At 43.6% G+C, this 16,999-nt stretch overlaps 1 protein-coding gene and 1 pseudogene across 2 annotated transcripts; one reads left to right on the forward strand and one right to left on the reverse strand.

Annotated features, from left to right (window-relative positions):
* Positions 1-261: 261 nt before the first annotated feature.
* On the reverse strand, positions 262-15,520 carry LOC148687222 (uncharacterized). 2 transcript variants are annotated; one of them, XM_088663753.1, is made up of 4 exons: positions 15,400-15,520; positions 13,570-13,747; positions 13,309-13,435; positions 262-5,567 (listed from the first exon to the last, which is right to left on the reverse strand). In XM_088663753.1, the coding sequence occupies exons 2-4, from the start codon at positions 13,642-13,644 to the stop codon at positions 3,277-3,279; spliced, it is 2,493 nt and encodes an 830-aa protein (XP_088519879.1). In that variant the 5' UTR covers positions 13,645-13,747; positions 15,400-15,520; the 3' UTR covers positions 262-3,276. The 2 variants fall into 2 exon arrangements, with proteins under 2 accessions (XP_088519879.1, XP_088519880.1); XM_088663754.1 differs by lacking the exon at positions 13,570-13,747 and having other exon boundaries at positions 15,400-15,454.
* LOC148687223 (uncharacterized) lies at positions 10,236-11,489 on the forward strand (annotated as a pseudogene).
* Positions 15,521-16,999: the final 1,479 nt, after the last annotated feature.

A 16,999-nucleotide genomic window follows, 5' to 3' on the forward strand; every position in this document is an offset into this window, starting at 1 on the left:
TATTACCTGCCCACTCAACTGGGCAACTATACTGGTATTTTCCATTTGAAGGGTGGGAGCCGTCAATCAATCCAGACATTAAAATTTATGTGTCAAAGATCATTGCCCAAATGCTTTACAGGGCTGAGGTCTGGGGAATTAGTGTGGAATCCAAACTAGAAGGCAGATTTTGGGGCGTCCTGGGATTCTGGCGGCTCATCCGAGTTGGGTCTCCCCTCAATAAGAGGCAGGAACTGATCTAGCCTATCTCAAATACTGGCGTTGTTTTTTAATTTTTATTTTATTAAAGATTTTATTGGGTTACAAAAGTACATACACCACCTCTATTTTCATTTCATAAAGTCCTTTCTACAGATCAGTTATACTCGATGGATCCTGATGGCCACCTTCCAAAAATAGGAACAAATACCCCTCTCTTGCTGCATGCAGATGACGCAGCCATCCTCTCCCGATCCAGACCTGGCCTGAACTACCAACTAAGGAAATTCTCAGACTACTGCTCTGGTAATGGGTTATGCATTAATTTTGAAAAACCAGAAGTCCTGGTGTTTGAGAAAAGATTCTCCTGAGTAAATGGGTGCTGGATGGTCACAAACCTTTGTTGTTGTTTAGTCTTTTAGTCATGTCCGACTCTTCGTGACCCCATGGACCATAGCATGCCAGGACTCCTGTCTTCCACTGCCTCCCGCAGTTTGGTCACACTCATTTTGGTAGCTTCAAGAACACTGTCCAACCATCTTGTCCTCTGTTGTCCCCTTCTCCTTGTGCCCTCAATCTTTCTCAACATCAGGGTATTTTCCAGGGAGTCTTCTCATGAGGTGCCAAAGTTTTAGAGCCTCAGCTTCAGGATCTGTCCTTCCAGTCAGCGCTCAGGGCTGATTTCCTTCAGAATGGATAGGTTTGATCTTCTTGCAGTCCATAGGACTCTCAAGAGTCTCCTCCAGCACCATAATTCAAAAGCATCAATTCTTTGGTGATCAGCCTTCTTTATGGTCCAGCTCTAACTTCCATACATCACTCCTGGGAAAACCATAGCTTTAACTATATGGACCTTTGTTGGCAAGGTGATGTCTCTGCTTTTTAAGATGCTGTCTAGGTTTGTCATTGCTTTTCTCCCAAGAAGCAGGCGTCTTTTAATTTTGTGACTGTTGTCACCATCTGCAGAAATCAAGGAACCCAAGAAAGTAAAATCTCTCACTGCCTCCATTTCTTCCCCTTCTATTTGCCAGGTGGTGATGGGACCAGTGGCCATGATCACATGGTCACAAACTAGAGCAGACCAAATACCTCCAGTACCTAAGGATTCTATTCCATCATTCTAAGTTCTGGAAACACCATTGGCAGACCACCTATCAAAAGGTGGAGGTAAGTAAACTAGCTATACTTTAATTCTTTTATACAAGGGGAGGCCATTATGTTCCATCAGCCATTAGGGTATTTAATGTCTCTCAACTCCTCTACGCCCAAGCGTCTGGTTCAATGGTTCATTCCCCATGTTTGATGGGTTCCAGGCAAAGTTTCACTGGTCCCTTTTACAGGTTCCAAATTGTGTTCCAAATGCAATTCTATTTTTAGAAACAGGTGAATGCCCTCTCTCAACAGAAGTATGGTGGGCTGCCCTGAGATACTGGATTAAGATCTGTCTTTGGCCTGGGGAATAGGGGTTACTCTAAACAACGAGGAGTTTATCAGCCCATGGATGAAAACTATGCTCAGAAAAGCCACTTTGACTGGAATGCCACCTTCTCTCTTTTACCATCTGGGATTTGATACCGCCCTTGAATCTCTGAGGCAAAGGCTCTGGGACATAATCACATAGTGATCTCCGATCTCAATCTCATGTTATCTGTGGCTCGATAGCAGTAGGAATTCATTACGGGTACAATTTTCAGAAACCTGCATATCTTAGAAATTTGCCTGTACCAATTTATCGGCATCTTTTTACCAAAGCCAGATTAAATGCATTTCCATCAGAAGTGCTAAATGGCAGACTGAGAGGCTCTGTATATGCTCTCAGGACGTTGATTGTATGAGGCATATCCTATGGCATTGCGGACAGTATGAGCAAGCTAGAGATATATTGATTAAACCCCTACTGGCAAATCGGTTGGCTAAATCTGAAGCCTACTATACCAAATATCTTCTGGATTACAAGTCTAATGATATCACAGTGGCTGTGGCAAAGTTTGTTTTGGTAGTAATACGTATCAAAGACCATCATACTCAAGACTGAACAAATATTGTCTCAGTCTTCCTCTCCCGGGGGGGTGGGGGTGTCTGTATAAATCTGTATTTTATTCTGAATCTATGTTACGGGGCTTTGGACCGCAATAAAGATTTTATACCGTATATTATATTATACTCGACGTGAGACATAAAGTTGGGGGGGGGGAGAAAGAGGCGGAGAGAGGGGGTAGTAAATGTTGGTTCTTTTATACAGCATATGTGCAAGGTTTCTGTGTCAGCATCACGTGGGTAGGTTCTCTTTCTATTCATTTTTAAGTTTTCATTGGCGGTGAGAGAGGTTGGGTGGCCCAGGCCATGGTTGGTTGCCTTAAGTGGGCTGCAGCGAGTTTTGTTTGGATGTGTGAGGGTAAAGGGTTGTTGGCTCAAGTCAGCCATATTGATTCGTACGCTGTCAGCCTTGAAGACAATACAAGTTCAGGCTTATGGACTGCAGCGCAACCAGGACAGAACAGCCAAAATTTGTCTGAGTTTTGTGTATGAAGAGGTTTTTCACACATACAAAAGAGGGAGGAATGACTGTGTGGTGATTGCTGCTATTGGAACAGGATTGGCTTTCCCTTGTTTCAAAGTTAATACAAAATCACTTTCTGTAACAGGTCCTAGACAGTGAATGTTGTCAATCCGGGACAGGGTGCACTAATTAGAAAGTGCACCCTGTTCTTGAAGAGGATTTTCCAGTACAAAATGAGAAGACTAAACTTGTTTGCTGCTAAAGGGCCTATTATTGCCCAGTCATCACTCACCAACAGCACTCCAGATTCACACTTTGCACATCCCTAAGAGTACATCATATCTTTCATTATATTTACTATTTACTATTATATTTACCTTCATTACTTTATCACATGTGTGTACAACTTTCCATACAAAAACCAGAACATCAACAACACTCCATGCATTTACAATTGATATGAGTTTGTTGATGTGAAGAACAAAGTAAACACTAGAAACACTCCAAACATCTAAATGGGTTTTCCCGTGAGAGTATGTAGATGACCTTAACTGAGGCACTGGCCACACTCCTTCAATTTACAAGGTTTCTTCTCTGTGAGCTTCTTGATGTGTTGTAAGTGCTCCACTCTCATTGAAGCACATCTCACACTCCATGCATTTAAATAGTTTCTCCCCAGCATGAATTTGTTGATGTGCAGTAAGTTTGCCCCTTTCTCTGAAGCTCTTTCCACATTCCATACATTTAAATGGTTTATCCCCTGTGTGAGTTCGTTGATGTCTTGTAAGAGCTCCACTCTCAATGAAGCACTTCCCACATTCCATACATTTAAATGGTTTCTCCCCTGTGTGAGTTCGCTGATGTATTCTAAAATGCCCACTTCGACTGAAACTCTTTCCACACTCCAAACATTTATATGGTTTCTCCCCTCTGTGTGTTCGCTGGTGTACAGTAAGGCTTCCTCTACAAGTGAAACTCTTTTCACACTCCAAACATTTAAAAGGTTTCTCCCCTGTGTGAGTTCGTAGATGTATGATCAGTTGTGATCCTTTAGTGAAGCTCTTTTCACACTCCATACATTTAAATGATTTCTCCCGTATATGAGTTTGTTGGTGTACAGTAAGGATTCCATTCCGACTGAAGCACTTTCCACAGACCAGACATCTGAATGGTTTCTCCCCTGTGTGAGATCGTTGATGTACAGTAAGTTTTCCACTTTCACTGAAACTCTTTCCACATTCCATACATTTAAAGGGTCTCTCCCCTGTGTGAATTCGTAGATGTACAGTAAGCTTCCCCCTTTCACTGAAGCTCTTTCCACACTCGATACATTTAAATGGTTTATCTCCTGTGTGAGTTACTTGATGTTTTGTAAGTGCTCCACTACTGCTGAAGCACTTTCCACACTCCATACATTTAAAGGGTTTCTCTCCTGTGTGAGTTCGTTGATGTCTTGTAAGGTTTCCACTATTACTGAAGCTCTTTCCACAATGCAAGCATTTAAAGGGTTTCTCCCCTGTGTGAGTTCGTTGATGTAAATTAAGATTTTCACAACAACTGAAGCTCTTCTCACACTCCAAACATTTATATGGTTTCTTCCCCATATGAGTTCGTTGATGTACAATAAGGACTCCCTTCCGACTGAAGCTCTTTCCACACTCCATACATTTAAAGGGTTTATCTCCTGAGTGAATTCGAAGATGTATGAGCAGTTGTGAACTTTCACTGAAACACTTTCCACACTCCTTACATTTAAATGGTTTCTCCCCTGCATGAATTAGTTGATGTTTTGTAAGTGCTCCCCTACTACTGAGACTCTTTCCACATACCACACATGTAAATGGTTTCTCCCCTGTGTGAATTCGTTGGTGTACAGTAAGTTTTCCACTTTCAATGAAGCTCTTTCCACATTCCATACATTTAAAAGGTTTCTCCCCTGTGTGAGTTCGCTGATGTATAGTAAGCTGTGAACTTGTACTGAAGCTCTTTCCACACTCCAAACATTTAAAGGGTTTCTCCCCTGTGTGAGTTCGTAGATGTATGGCAAACTGTGAACTTTCAATGAAGCTCTTTCCACACTCCATACATTTAAATGGTTTATCTGTTGTGTGAGTTAAGTGATGTTTTTTAAGTGCTCCCCTACTACTGAGGAACCTTCCACACACCATACATTTAAAAGGTTTATCCCCTTTGTGACTTTGTTGATGTACAGTAAGGCTCCCACTACAACTGAAGCACTTTCCGCACTCCATGCATCTAAATTGTTTATCTCCTATGTGAGTTTGTTGATGTTCAGTAAGTTTTCCACTTACACTGAAGTTTTTTCCGCACTCCATGCATCTAAATGGTTTCTCCCCTGTATGAGTTCGCTGATGTATAGTAAGCTGTGAACACTGACTGAATCTCTTTCCACACTCCATACATTTAAAGGGTTTCTCTCCTGTGTGAGTTCGTTGATGTATAGTAAGCTTTCCACTTACACTGAAGCTCTTCCCACACTCCATACATTTAAAAGGTTTCTCCCCTGTGTGAGTTCGCTGATGTACAGTAAGTTTTCCACTCTCACTGAAGCTCTTTCCACACTCCATACATTTAAATGGTTTCTCCCCGGTGTGAATTCGTTGGTGTATAGTAAGGTGTGAACACTGACTGAAGCACTTCCCACATTCCATACATCTAAATGGTTTCTCCCCAGTGTGAATTCGTTGATGTACGGTAAGTTTTCCTCTTTCACTGAAACTCTTTCCACACTCCATACATTTAAAGGGTTTCTCCTCTGTGTTAGTTTGTAGATCTGTGCTAAGGTGTTCACTCACACTGAAGTAATTTACAGATGGCCCTTCAATATTCTGATTGCCTTTTCCATCACCTGGTTTAAAGAGGGGGATAAGAAAATATTGTTAGGATTTCAAGGAACAGAACAAGAGAACTTAACACAGCAAGACCAATCGGCACCTTCTCTGTTTCAACACCTCCAACAATCTCCCCTCTCCTATGTACCACATTTTTAGGAAAGGAAATAATCCCAGAAAATAGTCTCTTAGCGCAGGAAACATATGTTGCAAGTCGACACAGCAGAGTATTAGTAAACAAAATATTTGTTGAAGAGTTTATAACCTCAGAAAAACTAAAAAGAGAAGTGTTGTAATGCATATAGAACATGGTTTGAACCCATAACAATTATTTAAAGATGACCAAGGCAGAATTATCAGGGTACAGGCAATTGCTGAAGGAGAAAAAATGTTCTTGGTGAGAGTCATTGCATCAAATGAGGGGGGGAAACACAGCTTTTTAAGGAGAAGTTGTTTGATTATTTGGATGAGAAGATTATATGGTAACAATGGGTGGGCAATATGGAGATGAGTGCTTGGGTGACATGTGGAAAAAGATTTTAAATTTACAGCATGTTGCACACTGAAGGAGAATTTTATGAAAATGATATATAGGTGGTATCTGACACCAAGTAAATTAGCTAAAATGTACAAGACTGAATCAGATATCTGCTGGAAATGTAAGGGGAAAGTAGTTACTTTTTATCATATGTGGTTGACATGCAAAACAGTTAAGAACTTCTGGGAAATGATATTTAATGAGCTGAAAAAAATGTTTAAGAGGACCTTTGTTAAAAGGTATAATAGATGCTTTTCTTTTAGGTATAATAGATGCTTGTATATAGATGCTTTTCTTTTAGGTATAATAGATGCTTGTATATAGATGCTTTTCTTTTAGGTATAATAGATGCAAGTATATCTAGGGAGAGCTGGACCATAAAGAAGGCTGATCGCCGAAGTGAGAGCTGGACCATAAAGAAGGCTGATCGCCGAAGAATTGATGCTTTTGAATTATGGTGCTGGAGGAGACTCTTGAGAGTCCCATGGACTGCAAGAAGATCAAACCTATCCATTCTTAAGGAAATCTGCCCTGAGCGCTCACTGGAAGGACAGATCGTGAAGCTGAGGCTCCAATACTTTGGCCACCTCATGAGAAGAGAAGAATCCTTGGAATCCTTGGAAAAGACCCTGATGTTGGGAAAGATTGAGGGCACTAGAAGGGGACGACAGAGGACGAGATGGTTGGACAGTGTTCTCGAAGCTACGAACATGAGTTGACCAAACTTCGGGAGGCAGTGCAAGACAGGAGTGCCTGGCATGCTATGGTCCATGGGGTCACGAAGAGTCAGACACGACTAAACGACTAAACAACAACAACATATCTAGGGATCATAGATCTCTTTTTATGTGTCCAACTACAGCAACACGTATGGCGTATGATCAGAAGTGGAAGGAGGATGTCAACAAAGGAGGAATGGCAGATGAATTAATAGAATATATAGAAATGGAAAGATTGACAAATAGAATAAGAGAGCAAGATAAAAAGTATTTGAAGAAGATTGGAAATGTCAATGATCTGCAAGACTGATTGCTTCAAAAATGGCAAAAAAATATATTTCTAAATACAGTATATCTGGCAAGCGGGGGTGTGGGTGTGGAGAGAATAAAATAAAAAATACTGATAGAACTGAAAGATAGAGGGGGTTTCTCCCTGCTGGATATGATATTATGAAGCATCTTGTCTGTGCTGGTTGAAGGAATGGTTGCTATTGAAGAATCCGCATATCTTAGATTTGGAAGGTCATGATAATATTTTTTGGTTGCCATGCTTAACTGTGGAATTGAAAAGGTGAAAGTACATAAAAGCTTTACAAACCATATAAGTAGGAAAAATTGTATAGAATATGGGACAGATATAAAAAATTATTGGAAACAAACACCACTTTGGCTTTCACCTTTGGAAGCCATAGAGGTGAAAAAGAAAAATATGATGGAAAATTGGGCAACTTATAGAAATTTATTAAGAGAGGAGAGTAGAGAATTTAAATTAAAAGAGTTGAAGGATTTACCAGGAATGTTAACAACATGGTTACAATATCATCATTTGAATTAGATATTTAAAAGGTCTAGGGAAGCTTTTAATGTTTAATAAATTATTGTATTTTAATATTTCTGTTGGAAGCCACCCAGAGTGGCTAGGGAAACCCAGCCAGATGGGCGGGGTATAAATAATATATTATTATTATTATTATTATTATTATTATTATTATTATTATTATTAAGTGGGGGTTTGGGGAACAAGCATCACAATTTGAGAGAGACATGTTAAGTTGTAATGTTAAAGTGATGTCTAAAAGGTACACAATGTTATTGGAATGGGAGACAAAGAATGAACAAATGAAATCTTCAATGATACAGTGGTACCTCAGTTTACAGGCGCTTCAGGTTACAGGCGCTTCAGGTTACAGGCGCTTCAGGTTACAAACTCCGCTAACCCAGAAATAGTACCTCGGGTTAAGAACTTTACCTCAGGATGAGAACAGAAATAGCGTGTGCAAGTGGTGCGGCGGCAGCAGGAGGCCCCATTAGCTAAAGTGGTACCTCAGGTTAAGAACAGTTTCAGTTTAAGAACAGACCTCCGGAACAAATTAATTCCATATTGGCAGATATAGAATAACGTTTGTAATATAAAAATGAGATTAAGGGAAAATAGAGAAGAAAGGAAGAAAGTTATAACAAAGACCCGTAGAAAACAAAGAATTTGAAATTGTAATATTGGAAGGACGGGAAGTTTCTAAGAAGGAAGAAATAGGATCTAACATAAAGATAATATACGGTTCACATTGCGAAGAAGAATTTATTTTGAATTATGTATTTAGTTCTTCGGTATTTATTTATTTTTCTTTTGTATGAGATACGACGAGGAGAAAATTATCGTTGTATTCATATCATGCATATGTTCTACTCTGTATTATTTTAAACAATAAAGTCTTTTAAAAAAATTAAAAAAAAAAGGTTCTTAACTTGTGGTACCACTGTACACTGGGCAATAGATGTTGGTCATAATATAGAAATGGAAGCATGGGAAAGATGATGGAATACAGATATAAAATTTACAGCATGTTATGGGTTAAGAGAAAATTATATGAAAATGCTATATAGATGGCACTTAACACCTAGTAGCTTGGCAAAAATATATAAATTAAAGTCAAATAAATGTTGGAAATGTAAAGAGAAAGAAGGCACCTTTTCCACATGTGGTGGTCTTGTAATAAGGTTAAAGCTTACTGGGAAATTATATATAACGAATTGAAAAAGATGTTTAAAAAAACTTTCATTAAAAAACCCAGAAGTTTTTTCTCTTGGGAATTTTAGGCTTAGAACTACCCAAACAGTATAGAAATTTATTTATGTATGTGACTACACATACATAATGTGTTATTTGTCCAAAAATGGAAGAATGAAGGGGTCCCAACGAAAGAAGATTGAGTACAGAAACTAATGGGAGTATGCAGAAATGGTGAAACTTACCAGATGAATAAGAAATCAAGATAACAAACTTTTTAGAAAGGAATGGAAATGGTTTATTGAATATTTACAAACTGTAAACAGATGAAGACATTGGCAGGATTATTGTAAAAAACCTGCAGCTTTAAAAATATATATTAGAGATATGTGAGAATACATGAATAAAAGAATAAGTTAAGACAAATTGGATTATGCAGGAAAGGAAGACAATTAATGTAAGGAACCGCAGAAAGAGATGGGAGGGAGTCAAAAATGTTAAAACGAGGCAAAAGAATTGTTGTAACGTATATAAATTAAAATTATAAATAATTTAAAAATGAAGATTGAAAATGCTTTGTAGATTACTTTGAAAACTTATTGTAAACACATTAAAAAGATACCAGTAAAAGAATGAATTCAGCAGTAAGAATACTGAGATATAAAACTGAGATAAAATAAGATATCTGGGAAAGAAATTAACAAAATGAACCATGGAAGGGGAGTCAGTATCAATTGTGTGTTTTGTATTGGAAGCATGGTTAATGTTTCAAGTGTAAACATGAAAATGGTAAATAAGATTTAGATAGATATAGATAGATAGATGATATAAATATGTAGATATATAAGAAAATTGTCTCTTAGTGTCCAGTTCCACCTTGAACTCCCATGTGAAACTGAGCACCAAGAGAAACCTTCTATGCTGAGGTGGGGCACCTACGGCCTTCCAGATGTGGCTGAACTCAAACTATCATCAACCCAAGCAGGAAAGTCAAATGGCCAGGATGATAGGAGTTGCAGTGCAGCAACATCTGGAGGGACACACTTTCTCCACCTTCCCTCTCTTCTGAAAGTGTTAAATTTCTGCAGTCCATTTTCTCCTGCCTCTTCTAGGTAATGTCTTAGACCTTGTCATTACGAAGGAGGCAGGTTTAGTCGTTGTTTGTATACTATTCCTGCCTCTGGGTCCGGTCTTGACCAGAAGGATATTAGAATCAGCAACGGAGACCCATATGACCTGAAGGTGCTGCTGTGCAATGCCAGGTCATTGATTTCCTGCTTGGCAGGGGGTTGGACTGGATGGCCCTTGTGGTCTCTTCCAACTCTATTGTCAGGGGGGACCCTTACAGGGAGCAGCCTCCGATCATTAGGTCAAGCTGAGTACAAGCGTGAGCAGCAGGTCAGGAGGAGAGAGCCAGGAAGTGAGCGAAGCAGTGAAAGGGCTCAGCACTGAGCGTGTTTACTCAGGAGTAGCCACAACACCTCTGACATCTATGATTCTATGATTAATAAGACCACTGCCATCCATGACTTGATCGTGGATGGAGGACTTGACCTGGCTTGTGTAACAGAGACTTGGTTGGATGAAGCAGATCGGCCTGTTTGCTGCTGCTTGCCCACCAGGTTTTTCTTACACACAGCAACCCAGGTCATATGGGCGGGGAGGAGGGGTTGCAATGATTTTTAGGAAGTCATTAGCTTGCACCAGGCACCCTATTGGGAAGACCCATTTTTCTGAGTGCATGTTCTGGAAGTTGGGCAATAAGGGCAGTACAAGATTCCTTTTGGTGTACCGACCTCCCTGCTGCACCAAGGATTCCCTGCCCGAGCTGCTTTGGTTGTCCTGGGGGGATTATAACATCCATGCCAACACGACCTTACAAGGGGCCGCTCAGGATTTCGTGGAAAGCATGGCCTCCATAGGGCTGTCCCTGAATACGTTTGGCCCAACTCATAGCCACGGACATGCCTTAGACCTAGTGTTTACCTCTATGGATGTGGGTGATCTGACACTAAGTAAAAGCGAAACAAAAGAAGTGTCATGGTCAGATCACTTCCTGGTGCAACTGGACTTCTCTGTGACCTTTCCCCTCTGCAGGGAGGTGGGGCCGATTCAGATGGTCCACCCTTGCCACTTAATAGATCCAAATGGTTTCCAGAGATTGGTAGGGGATATTTTATGCCATGATGATGGCCTTTCTGCTGATTCCCTGGTGGTCCGCTGGAATGTGGAGTTAACCAGGGCTATTGACTGACTGGTTCTGAAGCGCCCTCTCCGATTGCATGGAGCTCCCCGGAGCTGAGGGCAATGAAACAATCCTTCAGACGGCTACATTCTGAATAAGACCGGTCACAGGTTAGAGCTCAACATTGAGCCTACCAAGTGGCAATAGCAACAGCGAAGAGGACCTTCTTTGCCGCCTCTATTGCACCTGCACAAAACAGCAGGAGGGTCTTTCAGGTGGTTCATAATTTAACAGAACCACCTACGCCATCGGGGCCCACTAAGGGCCCCAAGATCTCCTGCAATGATTTTGCAATGTTTTTTGCAGATAAAGTCGCTCATATTTGGAAGGAGGTAGACTCCACCATGAGAGCAAGGGCAGTCTAGTCAAGTTTCATGGGATCAATTCCAATCTGTTACCTCTGAGGGTCTGGACAGACTGCTTGGATGAGTGAAACCGACCACCTGTCTCCTTGATTCTTGCCCATCCTGGCTCATAAAAGCGAGCCGGGAAGGCAATGGGCTCTGCGGGGGTGGTGAATGCTTCCTTCAGTGATGGGGTCTTCCCAGACTCGCTGAAAGAGGCGGTTATTAAACCACTTCTTAAAAAAACATCTTTAGACCTGGCCAATATGGCCAACTATCGCCCAGTCTCAAATCTTCCATTCTCGGGCAAGGTGATTGAACGGGTGGTTGCAGAACAACTCTAGGCAAGCCTGGAGGATGCAAACCATGATCTCTGGCGGGCTAGGGACAAAGGCGAAATTCTGCTGGATCTCTCAGCGACTTTTGATACCATTGATCATGACAAACTTGAGGACCGTCTAGGGGAGCTCAAAACTGGGGGCACTGTTATACAGTGGTCCCGCTACTTTTTCCTGGGCCGTGTCCAAAAAGTAGTGTTGGGGGATGAGTGTTCAGACCCCTGGGCTCTCACTTGTGGGGTGCCTCAGGGTTCTCTCCTCTCCCCCATGCCTTTTAATATCTATATGAAGCTGCTAGGAGAGATCATCAGGGGGTTTGGGCTGGGTGTTCATCAGTATGCGGATGATACACAGCTCTACCTCTTTTTCAAGAACCAGGGGAGGCGATGAAGGTCCTGTGTGAGTGCTTGGAGGCGGTTGGAGAATGGGTGGCGGCTAACAGATTGAATCCTGACAAGACAGAAGTACTCTTTTGGTGGGACAGGGGGCGAGCGGGTGTGGGGGGACTCTGAATGGGGTAACTGTACTTCTAAAGGAGCAGGTGTGGAGCCTAGGAGTCATATTGGACTCACAGCTGTCCATGGAGGTGCAGGTCAACTCTGTGTCCAGGGCAGCGGTCTACCAGCTCCATCTGGTACACAGGCTGAAACCCTCTTTGCCTGCAGACTGTCTCACCAGAGTGGTGCATGCTCTAGTTATCTCCCGCTTGAACTACTGCAATGCACTCTACATGGGGCTACCTTTGAAGATGACCCAGAAACTGCAACTAATCCAGAATGCGACAGCTGGACTGGTGACTGGGAGCGGCCGCCGAGACCATATAACACCGATCCTGAATTACCTACATTGGCTCACAGTACGTTTCCGAGCACAATTCAAAGTGTTGGTGCTGACCTTTAAAGCCCTAAATGGCCTCAGTCCAGTATACCTGAAGGAGCATCTCCACCCCCATTGTTCAGACCGGACACTGAGGTCTGCCTCCGAGGGCCTTCTGGCGGTTCCCTCCCTGCAAGAAGTGAGGTTACAGGGAACCAGGCAGAGCCCTCCCATCATATGTCAAGGAAATATTTAGGGATGTTTTTAATGTTTGATGCTTCATTATGCTTTTTATTTTGTTGGAAGCTGCCCAGAGTGGCTGGGGAAACCCAGGCAGATGGCTGGGGTAGAAATAATAAATTGTTGTTGTTCTTCTTCACACAGCACATAGTTAAGCTAGGGAACTCGATCCCACAGGCAGCAATGATGGCCCAAATACAGGGAGGAGAGGTCTATTGCCGGCCACTCGCCCTGATGGCTCTGCAATGCCAGCACAGTCAGAAGCAGCAATGTTTCGAAATACCAGTTGCTGGAAACTACATGAGGCAAGAGTGCTCTTGTGTTCAAATCCTGCTTGCTGGTTTCCCACAGACACCTGCCTTTCCCAGTGTGAGAACAGGATGCTAGATGGGTCACTGGCCTAATCCAGCAGGCTATTCCTGTGTTGCTCCTTCATGGCATGAATGGCTCAAACAGTAGATTCACTCTTTCGATGTCTAGCAGCCAAGAGGGATAAAAATGTGCCCTTACCTAGAGAGGCCACCATCTCATAATTCTCCTCCATGACTTCCTTGTGCAGAGCTCTTTGGCCTGGATCCAGCAGAGCCCACTCCTCCTCCGTGAAAAGCACAGCCACCTCCTCAAAGGTCAAGAGGGCCTGGAAGAAGAAGAGGAAGAAGAAAACAGAGCTTCTCTTAGATCCCCATCATCCCCACTCAACACAGAGGGAAGCTGGGTGGTCCCACCTGCCTCTCTTCTCTCCTACCCAATTCCCTGATGCTCTTTCCCTACCTGAGGAAACTGCCTGGCTCCTCTTTCCACTCCAGCTTTAAGAAGAGACGGTCCAAATGGTGCCTCTGAGGCCATTGCGCTGCCTGTAGGGGATTCGGAGGAAGCGTAAAACTGGCCACTTCCGGGACTCTCTCAGCTGTACTTCAGAGCAAGGAGATGCGCTTTTATCTTCCCAACTCTGTGAGATAGGACAGGGGGAAAGATAACCGGAGGATCAAAACAGGCTCCTCATGAGCACAGACCTGAACCTGCCTGATTAGTTTTCAAACCTGCCACTCATGTGCCCATTTTCCTTGATTAGCAGGAGGGATAAAAAAAACTAAGATCATGGTCACTGGTCCCATCACCTCCTGGCAAATAGAAGGGGAAGAAATGGAGGCAGTGAGAGATTTTACTTTCCTGGGCTCCTTGATCACTGCAGATGGTGACAGCAGTCATGAAATTAAAAGATGCCTGCTTCTTGGGAGAAAAGCAATAACAAACCTAGACAGCATCTTAAAAAGCAGAGACATCACCTTGCCGACAAAGGTCCGTATAGTTAAAGCTATGGTTTTCCCAGTAGTGATGTATGGAAGTGAGAGCTGGATCATAAAGGAGGCTGATCGCCGAAGAATTGATGCTTTTGAATTATGGTGCTGGAGGAGACTCTTGAAAGTCCCATGGACTGCAAGAAGATCAAACCTATCCATTCTGAAGGAAATCAGCCCTGAGTGCTCACTGGAAGGACAGATCCTGAGCTCCAATACTTTGGCCACCTCTTGAGAAGAGAAGACTCCCTGGAAAAGACCCTGATGTTGTGAAAGATGGAGGGCACTATGAGAAGGGGACGACAGAGGACGAGATGGTTGGACAGTGTTCTCAAAGCTACCAACATGAGTTTGACCAAACTGCGAGAGGCAGTGGAAGACAGGAGTGCCTGGCGTGCTATGCTCCATGGGGTCACAAAGAGTCAGACACGACTAAACAACAACAAGCAGGAGGGAAACCAATCACGTGTTTTTTTCAAGATCCGGAACATCCAATATGTGCCTCTTCCCTCCACTTCAGGGGCTCATAAACAGGACAGCAAACCCTCCCCCATTGTTCCCCACTCTGCCGACATGGGTGGGGGACGGGGGACCCCTCCTTCCCAAGAAGCAAATCCTTGTTTCCTTTTGCCTCCTTTTCACATCAGCCGCTGCCTGTCCTCCATATTTCCCCCCATGGAGCCGGCAATACGAGGAGCCCCACTGAGGCAGGCAGATTTTGGAGGGGGGGGGGGAGATCAGGGTCCTGGAGGAGCTCACCCCTCCCCTGCCGTCGAGACCGGCTCTCTGATGCAGGAAGCAGAGCCTGGGGGGGGGGAGCCATGGGGGGGCAGCAGTGAGAAGGGAGATGGAGGCTGTTAAACAGAGAGGAGCATCACTAGGTGAAATGGGGCTGCCACCCCTTTGAATGGAGAAGGACTGAGTCAACTGAGTCAACATACACAGGGTGGGGCTGCAAATCCCTTTTTTGGGGAGAGACCCTTTTGTGGTTCATCTCAAGTGTCTTCGCCCCCTCCCCTCCCCCCCACCATGGGAGGCGGCCTTGATCTCTGCGCTTCAAAAAGGATCTTGCAATGCAAACCCCGTTGGGAGAGGGCGACCCCACTTTGCAACAAGGTGGGCTGCATGCAGCCTCCCCCCCCCCCATGATTCCCACAGGGAAAGAGCAGAACCCCTCCTAATTTCCTTTTTCTCCCCACCCCCACCCTCCCGCCTCCTTTCCCAGCTGCCCTGTTTGTAGATTCAGGGAGAGGGAAAGCAAATCCTTCTCCCACCCCCCAAATAACCCCCAAATATGCGGCACCTCTTTCTCCTCTTCTCCAAGTCCGCTTCTCTTCCGGGAATGAGGATGGAGACCCCTCCCCTCCAGATTGCCTCCCCTCCCAATAAAAACTTCCTGCCTCTCTAGGCAGCGAAGCTCATTGACCCAGAGAGAGGGGGAGTGGCAGGAGATCCGCCTCCCCCTCCCTGCAAGCAGAAATGCCCTTCCCAGCTGGCAAGCTCTATATTCCCGTTTATTTAGGGAGAAATTCATGGGTTCGATTACCTGCAGCGGCAGCGAAAGACGACCCCCCCCCTCACCTCCACACCCTGATTTCTGAAAAGCCTCCTACTGGGATCTTTATTGTTGCAACAGGACTTCCACCCACCATTTGGCAGAAGCAGGAAGAAGCTATCTTTTTATAAGCTTCCCCTTTTACACTCAACACCCTTACTGAAACATTTTTTGTTGTTGTTTAGTTGTTTAGTTGTGTCCGACTCTTTGTGACCCCATGGACCATAGCACGCCAGGCACTCCTGTCTTCCACTGCCTCCCGCAGTTTGGTCAAACTCATGTTGGTAGCTTCGAGAACACTGTCCAACCATCTCGTCCTCTGTCGTCCCCTTCTCCTAGTGCCCTCAATCTTTCCCAACATCAGGGTCTTTTCCAAGGATTCTTCTCTTCTCATGAGGTGGCCAAAGTATTGGAGCCTCAGCTTCAGGATCTGTCCTTCCAGTCAGCGCTCAGGGCTGATTTCCTTCAGAATGGATAGGTTTGTTCTTGCAGTCCATGGGACTCTCAAGAGTCTCCTCCAACACCATAATTCAAAAGCATCAATTCTTTGGCGATCAGCCTTCTTTATGGTCCAGCTCTCACTTCCATACATTACTACTGGGAAAACCATAGCTTTTTAAGATGCTGTCTAGGTTTGTCATTGCTTTTCTCCCAAGAAGCAGGCGTCTTTTAATTTCGTGACTGCTGTCACCATCTGCAGTGATCATGAAACCCAAGAAAGTAAAATCTCTCACTGCCTCCATTTCTTCCCCTTCTATTTGCCAGGAGGTGATGGGACCAGTGGCCATGATCTTAGTTTTTTTGATGTTGAGCTTCAGATCATATTTTGCACTCTCCTCTTTCACCCTCATTAAAAGATTATTTAATTCCTCCTCACTTTCTGCCATCAAGGTTGTGAAACATTATACATACATCATATATACATCATGATTATGTACATTAGGTACAAAAAAGTGATCTACTCACAGTGTTAGTTAAAATACTGGCTGTGATCTACCTGTTGGCATTGACAGGCAAAGTTGATGAACTAATTGTTGAGCTTTTTGGGGGGGGGAACCAAAGTTTTCGAGCATTTTTTATGGGGGGCACAGCTGCAAATGTTTTTCTTTTTGGTCGCGCAGATCACTAAAGGTCCTGTGATTGACAGCAATCGACCAATGATGTCCCGTGATCAACAGGTAGATCGTGATTAACCTGTTGAACATGCCAGATGTACATGTTCCTGTTCTCCGGGTCAAAGTTAATCACACGCTTTTGTCTTGACCAAGATCCTAGAAAAAACTGTGGTCGGGATTACCTTGTTTCTGATATGGCTACCACTCAGGAGCCAGAATGCCAGTGATTATCG

Source organism: Zootoca vivipara, chromosome 2 (genome assembly GCF_965207765.1).
Source record: "Zootoca vivipara chromosome 2, rZooViv2.hap1.1, whole genome shotgun sequence".
In the NCBI taxonomy this organism is placed as follows: Eukaryota; Metazoa; Chordata; class Lepidosauria; order Squamata; family Lacertidae; genus Zootoca; species Zootoca vivipara.

Bases quoted from the DNA above. Each gene is read 5' to 3' on its own strand.
- LOC148687222 (XM_088663753.1), bottom strand. From the start codon at position 13,644: ATGGCCTCAGAGGCACCATTTGGACCGTCTCTTCTTAAAGCTGGAGTG. The intron at 13,436-13,569 runs GTAGGGAAAGAG...TTCTTCTTCCAG, and splicing joins GAGCCAGGCAGTTTCCTCAG to GCCCTCTTGACCTTTGAGGA. The intron at 5,568-13,308 runs GTAAGGGCACAT...TCTTTAAACCAG, and splicing joins TGAGATGGTGGCCTCTCTAG to GTGATGGAAAAGGCAATCAG.